Here is an 18593-nt window from a genome sequence, read left to right on the forward strand (position 1 = left end):
TAATGGATTTTATTTTTTTTAAGTACAGATATTACATATATTGCTGGAATATACAGTGCGCAACATTACAATCTATAAAAACATTAAAGTATATGCCTCCAATCATCAAAGTTAACATTCAGTTGTGACATAATAAAGACAATATGCACAAACTATTAAATAAGTAGCAGCTTCATGATGAATGCATGCGTATATATATATAGAAATATTCTGTATACATGCATCATTCTTTTAATTTCAGTTATCCCAAAGAGTCTGTTGCAGACTTAGTTTGGGTTATTGATATGTATTGTAAGTGAAGTTTGAGTGGAAATGTAAGATATGGAAATGGAGAAAAAAATGTTTTCCTTCACTCCTCTTGTTTAACCAACGTACATGATGACTTTTGTCCTACCCAGAAACCGGGCAACAATCTCCCCTGAAAGGAGTTCTTGATCTGCTGCAGCAGTCTGATCTCCTTCCTGCCCTCGTGACCCTCCTCTCCCTCCTTCACCTCTTCAACTGCGTAAAAATTGATGACACCAGCTGGATGGTCAAGGTAAATCCCGATGGTGGTGCACTGGGGAATGTCCCAGATTTCTGTGTTGATGCCATTGAACCACAACTGGTAGTGGGATCCACCCCACCCAAGACCCCATGACTGCTCGTTTTCTCCCAGCCCGCAGGGTCCGTCGCTTCCCCTCCTCCCTGCCCCTTCAAAGGCGACTCCGACAACCACCCATCCTGAATATTCAACTTCCCAGTAGGCGCGGAAGCCCAGGATACCTTCTTTGCAAAGAACCTCGAATGGAGAGAGAAAGAAAAAAATAGTTGAACACAAAGAAATAAACATAACATTCAAATATCTGACTGTTGTATAAAATTCACCTGAGGGACATGCTCATATCTCTCTGGTCTGTCCAGGACGGGACAAGTGACATCATCAGTCCTGCGTGACACCTTGGATCCACCCTGTGTGATCCACAGCATCTTATTGGCTGTCTTGTCATCCAGGGAAAGTTTGATCCAGTCTGTGGGATGTGGAGAAAATGCACCCATCACCTCCAGAACGGGAAGTTGCAGAAACCATAGTTGGAAAAGCGTCAAATGACTGTTCTTACATTTTAGAAGATCAGCTCTGCATGTGGGCTCAGGGATGTTTGGCTCGTAGTCTGGTATGTTTTCTGAATGATAAGAAAAGCCACATTGAGGAGGGAAGCTGCGAGCGAATTAAAGGTGATACTAACATGGTGATAAGCAATAGCAGAAAATAAAGCCAAAAAGTAAAGGTACACTTTCAGCATGTTCAGGTTACTCCGTCAAACATTGAGAGTAGTACTTCCAAAGTTCTACTTTGAAACCTCACCTGTGGGAGAAGCCGCATCTTTAGATTTCCTGCCTGTAAATATAAAAACAAGTGTGACCGCCAGTTCTGCATTTATTGGGTACGTGTAAATATAAGAACATTTCATACCAAGAAATACCAAACATAATCTGCCAGAAAAGTCATCAATTTATAACTTATAACTTATATGATTAATACAGGAGCTCTCTCTCACCAGGTCTGCCGGTTGCAGGCATGATTCCCGCACTGGGATCGCTGGTTGGCATCTTTATCGCCCCTCTGTCTGTCAGCAGCATATTGCTGCAAGGATGCAAATTACTTCTTTATATACCATCAGGAACGGCGGCATTAAAGGTTGTGGGGCCACTGGGGCTTCCTATGAGAAAGTTTGGTGAGGTATGTGGAGATAATGAGCTCACTAATGGGCGTGCCATGGAGCCTGCTAAACCAGGATGTGCGTGTCAGCGCCAACGCCTGACCCACTGACTCGTATTTATCTGCAGAGTTCTGAATTTGTTTTATCAATCACCCTGTCATCTCTTTATAATTGAACACACATCATGGAGACGGATGCCTCTTTCAGGAGCGAGGGCATCCTGCACAGAGCGGAGAAATGAAAAGAACAGAAAGGAGACCTTTCAGAAATGGTGTTGAGAGAGGAGGCACCTGGTTCCGGCGGGTTTCAGTTGGAGTAGACTTCATCAGTAATCTGTCGAGAAGAGAATGTCAAGGTAAAGATTTAAACTTGGTTTTCTCTTGTGTCCTTTGACTGTTATTTGTGGCAGATTTTGTATTGTTCATATTTTGTTTAGACACAAAAGAGAGGCGTTGCAGTGCATTGTAATATATTGTTCTTGTGGGCATTTCCTGTGCTTCTACTACTCATCTAGTGTTTATTGATTGGGTCCCAAGGAAGTGATGTGAATCCAAATGTCAAGTTATCAGCGCAGTGCATCCCAGTGAAATCATAATTCAAGCAGGTCTTACAAGTACTTTTGAGTTCTTTCCCATTGGACATATATAATAAATTCAAAGATAATTCCATCTCAAAGTGAAACACTCGGACCTTTGAAAGGTTAAAAAATTCAAATCACGGCCTTGAACATGCAGATCAGCCTCTGACGAGGGGTCACAGCTCAGTGTTTTGGCAGAGATCGCTTGTCTGTCAGCAGTCTGGTTTCTCTGGTTTATTTTGGCCCATGAGAAGAGAATAAGGGGAGCTCAGATGGGTGACGCAGGCAAACCCCGCTTATCCACAATCCCAGTGGGCAGTGTTGGACAGCCCCGACACCACAGTCCCCGGTGTCTACTGTTTAGCATGTCAGCTACACTATAATCAGTGCCCCCATCAGTCATCTGCTCGGCCGGCAGGAAGGCTAGAAGGACGAGACAGCCTTGACTAAAGGTTTGGCAGGGTGACGAAAACACCTCAGACACGCCGGCTGCAGTGGAGGGCATATCTTAAGGAAGGGTTTATGACCAGTGACATACTTTTTCCTTGTTACCCAGGCCATGTGCAGCGAGGCATTTGGGATGGTAAATGGTCGAAGTGATAATGCGGGTCAAGAGCGTGCAACCTACAGTCAAGTGCCTTGGTCGTCTACGCATTTGTGTTACACTGGGTTGTAGTGTAATAAAGTAAAAAAAAAAAAAAAAAAAATGTATGTGTACAAAGTTTGTACTTAATGTGTACGTAATGTGAAAGCCTATGCAATAAAGTAATGGTGTTAGGTGAAAAAAAACTTTATTCTTGATACAATATTAAAATAGGACGCTAAACTTACGACAAAACTTCTTAAGCACTTAACCTTTTCTAACGATATTCATACATATGTAATGAATTCAAAGTTTGACCAAAATAAGTATTTCTAACACAAATCTTTACATTTCAAATGTAAGAACAGGAGAATACATGTTGCCATAAATGTTTTTTTATTACATAAAATCGATCATTTCTCTTATATAATGCCCATTCTGACATGTTACACTGATGAAACCTGATTATATTCTATATACATTTGCACCTGTCGGTTCTCACACTGCTTAATGTCTAATACCAGGAAACCTCCTGTGAAGATTCAAATCTGCATAATCATGCGAGTGCTTGCCAAATGCATCAATGCTGTCACCGTGCAATGTGACAAGAGCGGCGGTACTGATGTGGTGTGAGGAGGGCGGGGTTTGCTCGTTATTAGGGGATGACCTCAAGACATCCAAGCATCCATCCAACCTTTTTAAGGAAAAAAATACACACACACACTGCTCCAGTTACAGGACTCAAGTCCCCCCCACCACCACTTCCTTTTTGGCAAGCTTTATCTCACACTCATGTCCACGCCACCAGCTCTGATTCCTTCACCTCTGACATGCATTAAAGGTATATAAGAGTGGCATTAAGTTGTCACACTCTGGAGCCAACAGGCAACTCATAATACCCAGAGAGACCGGTGACACCAGGCTGAGACTGGCTCTTCCGCAGCTTAAACACTTAGTCCCACCTCAAGCTGGACTCGAAGATGCCTGCCACAACAAGACTTATTTCTGACAGCCGGAAGTCGGATAAAGGTGAACTTTATTTTCTGCATTTCGCACAATTTAGAACCATTGGGTTTTTGGTATTTGATACTTAGTTTTTGCTGCAAAATCCAATTAATTTTTCATCAACTCTGATGACCCGATTAGTTGTTTTTTTTAGAATATTTCAAGGGTCATCACCTTTTCTGCAGCATGCGTTGGTTAGAATGAATGCTTAACCAATCTAATAACCACTTTCTGTGTCTGTGACAGGGAGGCTTTAAAAAATTATCCTCTGTGGCAGATCCTGAATGACTGATCCATATGTGTATATGTCTGTGTGAAAAATGCAATAATTCACTAATTGATTTCATTTGTGGTTATGAGATTATGTTGACTGGGCGCAAGGGTCTGCCAGTTTCAACAAGATTGGCGTTAAAAAAACAATTTCATAATGCTGTATTTTTTTTTTTTAAATGCTCCATGTACAGTATACAGTAAACTGTTGGCATTGAGCAGGACCAAAGAGTCAGCCTCTAATTTACAGATTGTATTATCATGTCAAATGAAGGTAGGGAAATCACAGTAAACGTATATGTACTTTGTAGAAGTTTGCAGTAGTAGTCTTAAAACTAACATGTATTACTTAAAGCAGAAATTTCAGTGTAATTGTTTTTTCCAGCGTCTTGCTTGAAATCAAAAATATACTTCTTTAAATTGAAAGTTTATATTCTTGCCATTGAGACAGTTGCATTATCATCTATTTATTTTCTTTTAAAGAAAAAAATAGTCAGGCAAATCCCACACCAGCTTGGCTAACAAGCGCCGTACAGCTTGGCACAGTGGGGATGAGGCTTTAGCGTTTTGTTTGGTGTCAAGTTGTAATGAGGCCAAACAAAACAGTTTTTGTTTTTTTTGCACCAGCTTGAGCTATATCCAGGCAGGTGGCTTAACATTCTCGTATTGGTCTCCTTCGGCCTCCAGTGGACAGAGCGAGAGATAAATATCAGCTCATTTAGACATGACACGCATACTGCATGGTGTAAAAATAACCGTTAAGTTTGAAACCTGCAGATAATGAGTAGATTTAAATGCGTTGGGGGAGTGCAGCCTCACCTTGAACTCTTTGTCTCCGCACTCAGAGCAAAACCTGCGTCATGGTTTTTGCTATTCATTTTATTTAATTTCATTTTCAAAATTCTTCGTCTCGTTATCATTCTGAGCTGATTCCGATGTGTGAATGAAGTAGATTGTTTGTTTTGGAGGCGACGATGCTTGCGGATATAAATAAAGCACATTATTTATGTTCGTCGACGTTGACGTTTTAATGCTATGGGGACTGAGTGACTCTTATTGATCTTCATCCTAAACAAAGAACTGGACACCGCATTGCACATGATACCAAAGTATTAGTTACGAAACATTGGCATTAGGCCTGTTATGCAACAATAATTTATTACTTCGGGGAAAGTTATTACATATTCCTGCTGCCTGTAATCAATCTTTATCCAAAATCAAAATGCTTGGCAGACTTCATTGTGATAAGTCTGAATTAATATAAGATCATTCTAATAAATGAAATCACTAAGTTATTAACTTTGGGGGGAAAAGCAAGTTGCAAGAATTACGGATCTTTGAGCATTACAAACTCTACCCAAACATTTAGATTTCAGACTAAATTCAAAATGCAACTTGTTACTTTTTTTTGTGACTTTCACAAACTCTACTGGTTGTAATGTACCTCAGGAAACAACCAATGGATAATAATAATAATAATTATAATAAATTCCATTTATAGAATTGTTCATTCCTATTCATAATTGTCTTGCCTTCTCATCTCGTAAAAAGCTCAGAAAAAAATTTCATGCGGCACTCTGCAGTGACAGGAGCCAACGCTGCAGCATGTGAGGTATCTTGGTAATTCCAAACGCCTGGCATGAATCAACCACTGGGTGCAGAAAGCATGCAGTTGCTGATATGTTGATCTGACAGAGGCAGATAGTTTTCTAAGTATACGCCATTTTACAGAAGCTCACTTAATCACCTGTTGCCACACACCTGATGTATACTGTAGCCTATGGTATTCACAACGGCCGACTGTTTTCATCTAAATACTGGTTGCCCTGGTGAGAACACATTTTTGCTTTTATTTTTTTGTTTTTCTTGTAGCAAAAAAAGTCAAAGCTGGGAACTCACCCACAGGTAAGACAGGCATCTCCATCTGACCACAGGATCACAAGTATTTGTTTTTCATATATATATTTTGTACTGCACATCAATTATTGGCCTCTTCTGAACTTGTCTGATATTAATTGATTTTCACTCTGTCACTCACACCTCAGAAAAGACTCCAGCCTATGAACCAAACATCCCAGAGCCCAAAAGCAGAGCTGATTTAATCAAACGTGAGATTTCCACTCTTTTGCGTGCATCTACGATTACACAATATGGTCCAAATATGAGTTTTTCTTTAAATTTCTTCCTGGTGTTATGATTTCAGACTGGATCAACTTCTCCCTGGATGACAAGACAGCTAACAAGACTCTGTGGATCACAGAGGGCGGTACTAAAGTGGCCCGTATGACTGATGATTTGAATTGCCCCGTCTTGGATAGACCAGAGAGATACGAGTATGCTCCACAGGTACAGTAAAACGACATTACATTTACATTCATTTGGTCTGATATTAAAGAATTTAGAATGTTCAAGAGGGATGTAAAATGATACAAGAGTGCCATGGACTTGCTATCCCCCTGCTCATCATGTGATTGTAAAATACAGATATGGACCTGAGGGCTGTTCTGTGTGTATATTTAAATCATGAGTCATCTGCAAACCAGAGAAGGCATGGCTAATCTAACTTACTCCTTAGTGGCAGCCATCCTAATACACAGGTTATGTAAGGTAACCTCTTAACTGCGATGTTATTCTCCTTCATGCTCCACAAGGTTCTTTGCAAGGAGGGCATCCTGGGCTTCCGAGGCTACTGGGAGGTGGAGTTTTCGGGGTGGGTTGTCGTCGGGGTTGCGTACGAACGCGCAGGAAGGAGGAACAGCGATGGATCCTGTGGCCTGGGAGAGAACGAAGAGTCCTGGGGAATCGGCTGGTGCGGATCCAGCTACCACGCCTGGCACAAAGGCCACAATATAGAGATCATGGATGTTCCTAAGTGCTCTGTAATAGGTGTGTACCTTGACCAGCCCGCTGGTGTCCTTAATTTCTATGCTGTAGAGGAGGTGAAGGAGGTAGAGGAGGGCGCAGAAGGAAAGGAGGTGAAACTTTTGCAGCAGGTTAGAAGCACCTTCAAGCAGAGAATGATACCGGGTTTCTGGATAGCGACACAGTCTCGCTGTTCAGTCATACAGAAGGAGGAGTTAGGGACAGAATCGACATTTTAAAATCATGTGTTGAAGTCATGAGCTGAAGTGAAACTATCCCATTATATTCTAATAAGGTGTGGATAATGCCCCTACATCACGATAAGACAATAGTGTAGATAGGGGAGTTAATCTCAGATATACAGTAAATGGTTTAGTGCATTTCAATAAAGGGAACAAAATGCAATCAGGTAGCGATTCATCTTTGACCTTCCTTTCTTTTTTGACTTTCCTGAAACCACAGGGCAGGTTTTATACTGATATGTTTGTATATATTTGTATCACTGTATTGTCATTGGTTGCAAAGAATGTATAGGAGAAAAAAATAAAATCGCCCTAGTGTCACACATTTTGTCATTTGGTTTGTTAATGCAAATATTAATGTAGTGCTGCACATGGATGTATTTCATCAGTCGACTTTTCAAGCAAATTGGTCATTAAAGAAAAAGGTGTTTTGAAAAATCACACATTTTCATTTCCTTAAGCCATTATTCTCCGCCGGATCTCCATATTGGCACCAGTAAAGATTTCCCGGTGATTTATTCATCAGATTTATGGTGAATTGTTCTGCTCATCCTGAGGAAAAAAATCCTATATTCATTAAAACATTGTTGCGGCTCACTTTTCACAAGCACAATTAAAAATAAATGCATGGACCATAAATCATTATCTGCCACACACTGTAGGTCAACATCTACTCTGTTGAGTTCGACTGAGGTGACTTTGGGGGACTCTGCTGTCACTTGTCCCACTCTTGCTGGCGACAAGCTTACACTGCCACTCCTCTACCCCCACTGGGAAAGTCTGATCATAACCTGGTTCTGCTTACGCCGCAGTACAAACCACTGATCCAGAGACAGACCACAACCACACGCTCCTTCAGGAAATGGTCTCCTGGGACAGCGGAGGCTCTGAGGGACTGCTTTGAATGTACTGACTGGAGCGTCTTGCAGGAAGCACATGGTGAGGACATCGAGGGGGTCACACACTGCATTACTGACTACCTGAACTTCTGCATGGATGTTGTGGTCCCCACTAGAACGGCACGCTGCTTCCCCAATAACAAGCCCTGGATCACCAGTAATGTCGAGGAAATTCTGAACAGGAAAAAGAGGGCATTCAGGGATGGTGACAGAGAGGAGCTGAAGCGCGTACAGGGGGAACTCAAGGTCCACGTGAGAGAGGCAAAGGAGGACTACAGAAGGAAGGTAGAACAGAAGCTGCAGCACAACAACATGAGGGAGGTCTGGGATGGCATGAAAACCATCACAGGCTGCAAGAAGAAGGGCAACATCACAGGAGAGGGGGATGCTGGGAGCCTGGTTTTTAACAGGTTTGATACTCCAGCTCCCACAAACAACGACGGCCCACTTCACACCCCCCGCCATGTCCATCATCTCGCCCAACGCCACCACCATGTCCATCACCACCTCAGACCGCAGTCCGCCCCCACCCTCCACACCCATGGACAGTTCACCCCCCTCCTCACCGCCAACCCTCCTCCCTACCATCATCACCAAGGATCGGGTGAGCCAGCGTCCTCTTTTATGCCGCGGCCTGCTGGGGAGGAAGCAGCAAGAAGGGAGACGCTGGTCGACTGGACAGACTGCTGAGGAGAGCTGGCTCAGTGGTGGCCACAGAGCTGGACTCTCTGGTGACAGTGGCAGAAAAAAGGACCCTGGACAAACTGCTGTCCATACTGGACAATGCCAACCACCCACTGCACAACACCTTCACCAGGCAGAGGAGTGTGTTCAGTGGCCGACTGCTGTCCCAGTCCAGCTCCACCAACAGACTGAAAAACTCTTTCGTTTTGCACTGTAGTAATAAGCTAGTTTTTATAGTTATAGTTTAATATTGAATTTAATTCTGTATTTTTATTTTATGTAGGATTGATGTACGTTTAATGTATGTATGTTTGTAAATGCTGCTGGATGCCTGAATTTCCCCAAGGGATAAATGAAGTATCTACTAAACTAAATTAGACTAGACACTGACGAGTTGGTTTCTGAATGTTACGGTCAGTCATGTGAGCAGCCTTGTTTTGAACGGACTCCTGAAATTCCATCGGTGTCAAATATCTGCGTTAGCCTCATTTGTCAAAGTCAAGTGCTGCCCCCCGTTGATCGCCCAGTGAGAAGCCTCCCACTGTCCCCAACACCTCCTTCAGGTGCCCCCTCCCCCACCCCCACCTCATCTCATCTTCACTGAGGGTATAAATGTCTTAGTGGAAGACGGAGACTTTGCTCGGCCTTTCCTCTGGATTCAGTGGAAGAATTTGGACGTGGATTATTAGCACACCACCACCACCAAGATGCCCAGCAGACCTAATTCTGCAGTAATCATTTCTGAGAACAAACCAGGTGAAACAATTTGTGTGTATGATGCAAAATTATCAGATGTACTATGAAAATTAATGCATTTGCATTGGAACAAACATTTGCATTCTACAGTATTTTGAAAGAGTATAATGTCATCTGTTAAGGCATTATTGCCGAATGTAACATAGGTATCAGACACACAGGGATGGTGATTTGACGATTTCATCCCCTGTACTCGCAGAAAAGGATTTTAAATTGTCGTGTTAAAAATGTGTATGTTCACATGTCTGAAACGCTCCATACATTTACAGGATTGAAAATGCGTGACACAGAACTACTTTTTCCCCCGTGATAGATACTGAAATTGTTTTTTTGTCACATTAAAGGTTTCACTCATTAGTGATGTAACAAGTAGGAAAACCTTACAGATACTACATACTTTGAAAAATGCTTCTCCGATTCCTCATCAAGTGGAATCGTTTCAGGATTGTTAACGGGCTGTGTGTGGTAAGTCATGTGTTTGTGTGAAACAGGAAACAACGTTTCAGCTGCTCGCAATTTGACCTTTGACCTTAACATTTTTAGGGAAGAAAATTAAACCCAACAAGAAAGAGAAGATCAATGCAGGTAATGGATTTGGTGCATGCGTTGGCTTATAAGTGCATTAGTTAGTTACTTACTGTATTAAAGCCTGTTTCCTTTCCTTGCAGAAAAAGTCAGTGTCTATGTGCCGGGTATCCCAGAGCCGACGAGCAGAGCTGAGCTCATGAAATGTAAGAGCAGGTTGTTTCTCAAGTACTTGATTGCTCAGGATTCACTGGTGGTTAAAACGTAACTTTTCATGCTTAATTCTTTCCTGTAGATTGGATTAGTTTGTCTTTGGACGATAAGACTGCCAACAAGATGTTGTGGATTTCTGAAAGCGGGTCTAAAGTGTGTCGCAGAACTGAGGAGGTCTGTCCTGTCCTGGATCGACCAGAGAGATACGAGTACTCTCCACAGGTAAGTTGGAAAAAAGAATACAAACATGTAGTTACAGTACTTGCTACTTGGTAAGGAACAAACGTTTTTTTTATCTCTGTTCCTCGTTTTTTTTTAATCATTTTCCTTAAAGGTGCTGTGCAAAGAGGCTTTGTGGAACATGAGGGCTTACTGGGAGGTGCAGCACTCGGGCTGGGTGGTAATCGGAGCCTCTTATGAAGGAGCAGGAAGGAGGGCAGATTCTGGGCCAAGCGGCTTGGGAGAAAATGAGGAGTCCTGGGGTCTGTGTTGGTTAGGATCGTGTTACCAGATCTGGTTCAACGGCGTAAACAAAGACATAAACAATGTCCCGTACTGCTCCACAATTGGAGTTTACATTGACCAGCCTGCAGGGATAATAAACTTTTACACTGTAACTGGCGAGGGAGCAGAGAGGGAGGTTAAGCTGTTGCATGGAGTTAAGACGATAATCGAGAAGAAGATTCTTCCAGGTTTCTGGATGGGAATTCAGTCCTCGTGCAATATACTGAGGAAAACAGAATGAACTGCTGTAACAAATCTGTGTTGTTGATGCGGCGGTCCTTAATAGATTTTAAACAAATGAATCACACATGCATCGGTTCTGTTTTCATTGTGGGAATTGCTTAACATTGTACTCTTCATAATTAATTAAAATATTTTTCTATTTTCATTTACTCTATATGCTTTTTTGTATGATATACTCTGTAGATTGTTCTGTAGCATCATGTTGGATATTGCAAATGATGTTTATGAAAGTTGAGTGTCATGTGACTTCATGAAATCTGAAATAAAGCATGTATTCAAACCAAACTACTCCTTGCTCAGTTGTTTTCATCAATTATGAATCGGTTTTGAAGCACACCGCAATGACATTGTAAAACCTCATATACAGTATATATGTATAAAAATAATCCCAATAAACCCAAATTCCACTAATTTTACGCCCATTTTCTTTTTATGACAACTTATGATGTAACGGCTCTCATTGTTCTGTACATGATCATTCCCTAAAGGCGGTGCAAGGATAAGCGCATAGTGTTCGCAGCATTGATCCTCTCTGGAGAGGAAGGAGTGAGAATCACTCCGCTGTGGGCAGAAGAGGCTCACTTTGAAATGTGAGAGGCTCCAGCCAGAAGATCACTTTCCCGACATTAACAGGTGGCCCTCAACCGCTGCCGCCTTCACACCTAATGCATGCACTTATCGGGAACTAAAAGTGGGGCACAGGGACAAACATAACATTCACACTCCTGGTTGCCCAGTGCATCACGCAACCTCCTTTAACATGCTTCAAGACCGGCCCAGAGGAGCGACGGCACACACGGGCGGCTGTGGTTCAGGAGTTAGAGAGGGTTGTCCACTAATCACAAGGTCGATGGTTCGATCCCCGCATTACTCCAGTCCATTTGACCAAGGTGACCTTGGACACTCCACCTTAAATTGCCCCTGGCAATGTATGCATGATGTGTGGAAGAGAAAGTGCTGTATATAGACTCCTATACTCAGCAGTGATACCAGAAACGAAAATTGCCAGTTGGATGGTATTCCAGAGAACCAATTCTTTTGATGCACCCTTCTGTGTTTTATTAAATCATTTGTGCCATGTTCGCTCTGCGAACTGACACTTTGTCCAGTTTTAGCAGCTCTGCAGCAGCAACAAGACTCCTTCACAAATTCTGCTTCTGAACAGGGAGTCAGTTTCTTAGCAATTCGCTCGCTGGCCACATGACAAAAACACTATCACTCTCAGGATGCGGTTTTGTTAAAGCTGCATGTTGGGCAAACTCTGCAAAAAAAGCCTCAAAGTCCCCCTCCACTCTTTCCTCTAAAATGTCTGACATTGACTACAGGGACTTGTATCTGAGAAACTGTTCTACCTGCCTCTCCTGGAGTAGGACCTCTCTGTGCACTTCTCTGCAATTTGAAATTCAAACAAATCTTGGGTAAGCTAGATTTGGTACGTCACAAATACAGAAAACCAATCGCTGTCGAATATGCAAATGTAGGCATAGAAACCGGGAGCTTCCAGTGCACGCAGACGCAGCGCGCGAGAGGACGGCAGGTGTGTCAGCAGACAGTTCGCGTTAGCAGTTCGTGCAAGTTTTATGGCTGAATCTCTCCGATGTTGCCACAAGCCGACTTTATCGTGGACATTCTTCGACCGGTCAACCTAGGGCGAGAAGCTGTGGTGGGCGGGGCCGCGGCCTGTGTTATTTGCATATCATGAATATTCATACTGTAGTCTCAGAACTCCTCAATGTGGGAGAGAGAGTGGATGGGTTTTTTTTAACTTTTTTTGGGGTTCATGATGTTAAAAACAAAATATAAGGCATAGCAGATTATCTTTATATGCTTTAAAACGTGACTGGAGGGGGTCTTCACGTATCCAAGAGCAAGAGCATCCAAGAGTCCATCTAGTTTTGCTGCATGTTCCCAGCTGTAATGATGCTTGAGATTGCCCTCATTCATCACCGCGAGTGTGTCCCTGCAAACTACACACACGGACTTGTCCTCATCTTTTGTCCAAGTCTCTTGAAAAGCTCATCACTCATTGATTTTCTTGACAATCGCCGTGACGCTTGTCAGCAACTACGCGTAACAGCTATGTGTTTCCCTCTCCAGCTGACATGGATCTGAGGACCATGGTGAAGGATATTTTGATCCGTTATTTTATGTTATTTGCTTTTATGGCAGAAAAAATATATATTTGCTGCCTCATGCAGAATGGAGGCCTGAGGCTCTGCTCCTCTGCTGTGCATAGAGCTCGCCACAGCTGCCAAAAAGACTGGACACCTCACTACCGTAAAAAACATTACATAAACATTTGGTTCAGCTGACGATAAAACAACAGAGATATAGTAACATAACGGTGTGTGTATATTTAACCGAGACTTTGATTTATGCTGTGGTTCCCGTGATGAGCATAAGTGAGAATTTACAGTCGGTAAGCTCGACAGATAAACCTTTTTGACAGGTACAAATACCCAGTGGGCCCCTAAGCAAGAAAAAAAGGAAAAAAGAAATGCCGGTGACCATGATCCAAGAATAATGTCACCCAGAGCGTCAGCGCCCTGCGTGTTTGTCTCTGGATGTGTGAGCTTATGCGAGGCATGTGAGTGAGTGGTAACTCTCAGCCCGACATGAGCAGAGTATAAGCTATATAGAGCAAGTGCAACATATAGCATTACCAACTGGATGTAGGGGAGAGTGTGCTTGGCTCAACAGACTCTGGATACAAACACAACTCCAAATCAAAGTTCTTATTTTCGACAAAAGCAGCAAAACAAACCGATGTATTATCTTCTTTATGAACCAACCCTGTGAAATATTCAAAGTGCCAAATGTGTATGATATCGCAATAACAATTTAAGATCCGGATCAGTTTTTCTCTGTTTATATATCCATGTCCTCTCATCAAACGGAATGTACCCATTGTGGGACGAACAGAGGTACATCTTATCCTATCTTATCGTATGAGCTTCGCGTGAACACTTGTGCAACAGCTCGATGATTCGCGTTTAGCAGCTGGTTCTAAATTACATCTTCTCAGTGAGCTCCTATGATATTATTCCCATCTGGTCCGACAACAGGCTGTCGATGATATGCAGCGCTCGTTTATTCTGACTCTATTGGTCCCGGAAGGTTTACTGTCATGCAGCCACTGGTCCACGTTCAAACTGTCTGCAGTCTAACACGGCCTGGCGGGAGCATCACTCATACATTACTCTCTCTCTGCCTTTGTATGTATGTCCAGAACACACGCACAGACACACGCACACATTTATAGTATTGATATACATGCACATGCCACTCTCACTCATCTTCACGGTCTCTGCGAATCTAGGCCATGCATTGCTTCTGTACATAACTAGGGTAGTGGATCAAGGTTTGTTTTTGATTTACTGTTGTACAGTTTAAAACAAGATGGCGTCATGGGGGAAAAAACACACATTACTGAAAGTGGCCAAATATATGAACTAATCTAAATACATACCAGTTAGTAATTGCAGTTATATTTTTTTAATTTTTCCTCATGATACATATAAGACTGTTACACCCCGACAAATCAATTGCACATCAGTACAATCATTATAGGTGGAAACAAGAAAAAAAGTCTTGTGTTACTACAATATATTTGTTTTTGTTTGGATCACATGTGCTAATGATCACACTACATTGAAAAACAATATTACACATGGACTCTCGTAATATTTCACTGGTCAATCATTGTATATCTTTTTGCAGGAACTGAAATACATTTACACAATTCCGTGTTCGAGTACAGTATTGCGGAACTAGAGCATTTGATGCTACATTTCAGAGGACAATAATTCACGAGCTTGTGTGCGACTAGTGTGTCTTTCTGCGTTGTTAGTTCACCTCTGAATAGCCATGTTTGGTCAGGTGCTCTTCACAATTAAATGCACATGTCTCCAATGTACATATTATTTGTCCTGTAACATTATTCTAGTCATTTTGATGCATTTTACCTACTGATAATATTATTTGTTTTATCATTTAAATATACATTTTTTTAATTATAACTGTCAGGTCGAGCTGTGTGAGATTGACAAAATTATTAGACAGTGCCACCTGCTGGAATTTCTCTGTCTGTACAACACAGTGCTCAAAACATCTAATGCATAGTATGGACAACTTAGATTTTACTGAATGTGCATTAAATAATCTCCCCCTTATACATTTTCTATTTCTCATAAAATATGATCCAATCCAACAACTCAGTCATATCTAAATGAAAATATTTGCAATGAATACCTTTTTAACATGTAATTCATAATAGAAGAGCCCTCTTACTGTATGGACTGATGATTATGAATTATTTGAAAAATGCCTGATCAGAATGTGGAGATTAGGGGGGGCATTTTCTATAGGTTTTCCTTATTGTACACATTTTCTTATTGTGAGAATATCATTATGAGTACGGAATGACTTTAGAATTTCACATTTTTTCCACAACATTTGAATAATATCAGAAGTTACAAAAGTATAATTTTAGTCAACACAAATCAGAATCATTTCATGGTGTCACATGTTATAACATCAGATCTGTCACCAGATCTGATGTACCTGCACCCACTGGTACTAGCTGTCAATCACATGGTATCCACACCCCAATGCAAACCAACGCTTTATCGTGTATTTGACCCTTAAGGGACCATAAATAAAAAATATGAACATCTTATTGAATTGGAGGATACTTGAAACTAGATATAGAGAATATAAAAAACCAAAGGTGTAAATGTTTAATGAATGTTAAACATCAAGTGAGAAGCAGAAACGTTTTCACATAAACTTCTATAGAAACTGACCAGTGCTGGTCGCCCTCTGCTGGTCATTCCATTCATATATACAGTCTTTGGGGCAGACGCAGGTTTCCACTGTCATGAAAAATGACATTTTGAAATACAATTTACTGTAATGAATTAGCATTGGCCTAATTTCAATGAAGTATAAAATAATTTCACAATGTATTGGTTCATTTAAAGATTTGACTTTAAATTTCATGTTGTATATTTAATGTTTTAACTCTCAATGACAAACTACATTTATTCCATATTATACATTGCGACTAAGTGGGTGAGATCTCTGTTTTCACCACTCCTCCCTTCCTACAAGTCATCTTGCACATCATCATATTATTTTTTACATGTGTTCATTTTTGCTATAATTTCGCATTGCTAAGGTGACATCGCTTCACTCACCACCCCGGGTTTGTTTGTGTTAGCATAATGTTACAGTTCACATCAAAGCACTATGTAAGTTAAAGCAAAGCTAGAAGTTACTTTCAGTTATATTCATTAAGTTGCAGGTTGGGAAATTGTTAAATTGTTTGTTTCTCTGTCCATACTTACAATTGTTTGTTCCTTTGTTCAGAGCCACCATGCAGGTCTATTGTTTGATTGAGGCCTCGGGCCCACCCACAATTTCCTGTTTTTTATGGTGTTGGTGTGATGTCACCGCTGACATCATGGGTTAAACCAACTGGTAGGGGTTTATTTTTTTAGTTGAAACGCATGGTTTGATAGTTTATTGTTTGTTAGTAAAATCTGTCGAGATGCAAGCCTTTCAGAGAGTGATTTAGAAATGTAATGAGCTTGGGAAAGGCGCTAAATGATAATTAATATTGCTTGGTGTTACGGTCACTATGTTTCATCCCTCAGTAAATACTGGTATGGGCTGAAGGAGTGGCGGTGTGAATTGAACACTGTATATTCAGGAGCATAGTTGCTTCTCCAGGTGGTGCTGTGCTGTGCGGTGCTGTGCTGTGAAGTGAACAAGTTTGAGTTTTCATTTTCAGATTTATTTATTTTTGATTATGACTAAGTTACAAATGTAATGGAGAGCACTGTAAATAAACATTCACCTTGAAGAGTCAACATGTCTGCCTACCTACCACCTTCCTTTGACATTTGAGCCAAACTATCTTACAAATGGTGGCAGTACATATTTTTATATAAAGAACTTTATCGTATTGTGTTTCACTTGCTCTTGTACTTTAGGTTCATGTATTTATCTTTCACCTTGTACTTGCTTTTTTAATTTCTTTTGTTATGCACCAAAACACCAGAGCAAAAGCTTTGTATGTGACAACGCAATTGGCAATAAACACACTTCTGATTCATATGACTGTTTATTATAGAATCTCTTATCTGCTTAATACTGACCACTCCAGGGCTCTATTTATTACAGATTACGTTATGTCATGTTATGCCATGTTATGTCATTTTATGTTATGTTATGCGCTAGATAAGTACACATTTCCCATGAGCCCAGAAACCTCTGCCCCTGCTTCCTGGATGAGAGCGCCCCACAGGTTGTTTGGGGTGTAACAGGAGATGATAAGTAGCCGTGCAGCTGTCAGTCAACAGGGCTGACTGTGAAGTATGCTAAAATGGGAGGAGGGGTCGTAAATGTCTGGAGGAGAGGCTGATGCGTCCTCTGTGAGAACTGGACATCGTGGGCAGCTGAGGTCGCGACCTTCCTGGTTGATGCCACATGGCCTGGACATGTGAGACACTAATTATAAGATGGCATGAATACTATTCGAGTATTCGACTGTTGTGCCATACCTGGCCCACGGTTTCACAGACGCAGTGATTGTGACACGGGTTTGAGACATGACAGTCATACGTTTGAACAGTGTTCCAACAGCCAGCCTGGTCTGCAGGCTGCTGTCCCATGAGAACAAATTTAGACTTGACTTTTCTCCTATCGTCCTTGTTCTCATAGCACTTAACATGCCTTTGATATCTTCCTCTTGTACAACAATGACGCCAGCTCTCCTGGAGCATGTGCAGGGGCCCCACTGCTGAGTCTCGTCTTTCACTGTTCCTTCGAGTGCTTTTGCTTTCCGCGTGGACATTTCAATACTAGTCATGACTGGAAATGCTGTCACTCCTCTCACCTTAGACCCCCGCGTACACCTGCTCTTTTCTCACTGCTGGAGGAGTTGAGCATTTTTAGTTCCAGTGTTTCCCGCGCAAGTCAAGTGCAGCAGTGCATATCTCAGTTTCTATTTTGGGGGATTATTTGAAGAAGAAGTCCAAGAAGACGCTGACTCAGTGCAGCAGAAGACCTAAATAAGAGCCTATCATCTGCTTTTGCCTATCTGCGGAAACCTTTTAAAGTCTAGACTGGGTCATTAAAAAACAATGGCTTTATATCTGATATTTAAATGCTACATTAGAAATATCTTGGCTATCGATTTTATGCAGGTATTTTACTTCCTTTCTTCACTACTCACAAATGACAAGTTCACTGGACATGTTCACCAAAATCACCTATATCAGCCTCAGAAATATATTTTGAGCACATATGGATTTGGTTATTTTATTTACTGTACAAACTTAGCGAATCAGTTTCCATGTTAAACAAAACTTTCAATTCTTTGCACTCAGCTGTTCATACTCTGAATTTTTGGGCCTTTATCAAGGATGATAATTTCAAGAATGGCATCCCAATCTAGATCTGGAGAGCTAAGAAATGATATTCAAAAAATGCAAAGGGCACGGCAGGAAAAACAGCTGTTTGGTT

The 18593-nt window shown here is 41.5% G+C and overlaps 3 protein-coding genes across 4 annotated transcripts; 2 read left to right on the plus strand and 1 right to left on the minus strand.

Annotated features, from left to right (window-relative positions):
* LOC118288079 (stonustoxin subunit beta-like) lies at positions 1-16470 on the minus strand. Its single transcript, XM_035613861.2, has 8 exons — positions 16412-16470; positions 8220-8312; positions 1991-2033; positions 1539-1624; positions 1346-1378; positions 1101-1163; positions 868-1010; positions 1-781 (listed from the first exon to the last, which is right to left on the minus strand). The coding sequence occupies exons 4-8, from the start codon at positions 1618-1620 to the stop codon at positions 350-352; spliced, it is 753 nt and encodes a 250-aa protein (XP_035469754.1). The 5' UTR covers positions 1621-1624; positions 1991-2033; positions 8220-8312; positions 16412-16470; the 3' UTR covers positions 1-349.
* Positions 1544-7562, plus strand: LOC118288078 (stonustoxin subunit beta). 2 transcript variants are annotated; one of them, XM_035613859.2, is made up of 5 exons: positions 1544-2055; positions 6008-6040; positions 6181-6243; positions 6339-6481; positions 6787-7562. In XM_035613859.2, the coding sequence occupies exons 1-5, from the start codon at positions 1938-1940 to the stop codon at positions 7234-7236; spliced, it is 807 nt and encodes a 268-aa protein (XP_035469752.2). In that variant the 5' UTR covers positions 1544-1937; the 3' UTR covers positions 7237-7562. The 2 variants fall into 2 exon arrangements, with proteins under 2 accessions (XP_035469752.2, XP_035469753.2); XM_035613860.2 differs by lacking the exon at positions 1544-2055 and adding an exon at positions 2064-3889.
* Positions 9450-11348, plus strand: LOC118288080 (tripartite motif-containing protein 16-like protein). Its single transcript, XM_035613864.2, has 5 exons — positions 9450-9578; positions 10122-10163; positions 10247-10309; positions 10399-10538; positions 10651-11348. Exons 1-5 carry the CDS (start codon positions 9530-9532, stop codon positions 11059-11061), a joined length of 705 nt encoding a protein of 234 aa, XP_035469757.1. The 5' UTR covers positions 9450-9529; the 3' UTR covers positions 11062-11348.
* Positions 16471-18593: the final 2123 nt, after the last annotated feature.

This window comes from Scophthalmus maximus, chromosome 16 (assembly GCF_022379125.1).
Source record: "Scophthalmus maximus strain ysfricsl-2021 chromosome 16, ASM2237912v1, whole genome shotgun sequence".
NCBI lineage: Eukaryota > Metazoa > Chordata > Actinopteri > Pleuronectiformes > Scophthalmidae > Scophthalmus > Scophthalmus maximus.

Coding starts and splice junctions, on each gene's coding strand:
- LOC118288080 (XM_035613864.2), top strand. CDS start 9,530: ATGCCCAGCAGACCTAATTCTGCAGTAATCATTTCTGAGAACAAACCA. Junction 10,164..10,246: donor GAAAGAGAAGATCAATGCAG/GTAATGGATTTG, acceptor CTTTCCTTGCAG/AAAAAGTCAGTGTCTATGTG. Junction 10,539..10,650: donor GATACGAGTACTCTCCACAG/GTAAGTTGGAAA, acceptor TTTTCCTTAAAG/GTGCTGTGCAAAGAGGCTTT.
- LOC118288078 (XM_035613859.2), top strand. CDS start 1,938: ATGAAAAGAACAGAAAGGAGACCTTTCAGAAATGGTGTTGAGAGAGGA. Junction 6,244..6,338: donor CAGAGCTGATTTAATCAAAC/GTGAGATTTCCA, acceptor TTATGATTTCAG/ACTGGATCAACTTCTCCCTG. Junction 6,482..6,786: donor GATACGAGTATGCTCCACAG/GTACAGTAAAAC, acceptor ATGCTCCACAAG/GTTCTTTGCAAGGAGGGCAT.
- LOC118288079 (XM_035613861.2), bottom strand. CDS start 1,620: ATGCTGCTGACAGACAGAGGGGCGATAAAGATGCCAACCAGCGATCCC. Junction 1,379..1,538: donor GCCTGCAACCGGCAGACCTG/GTGAGAGAGAGC, acceptor TTATATTTACAG/GCAGGAAATCTAAAGATGCG. Junction 1,164..1,345: donor AGATGCGGCTTCTCCCACAG/GTGAGGTTTCAA, acceptor CTTATCATTCAG/AAAACATACCAGACTACGAG.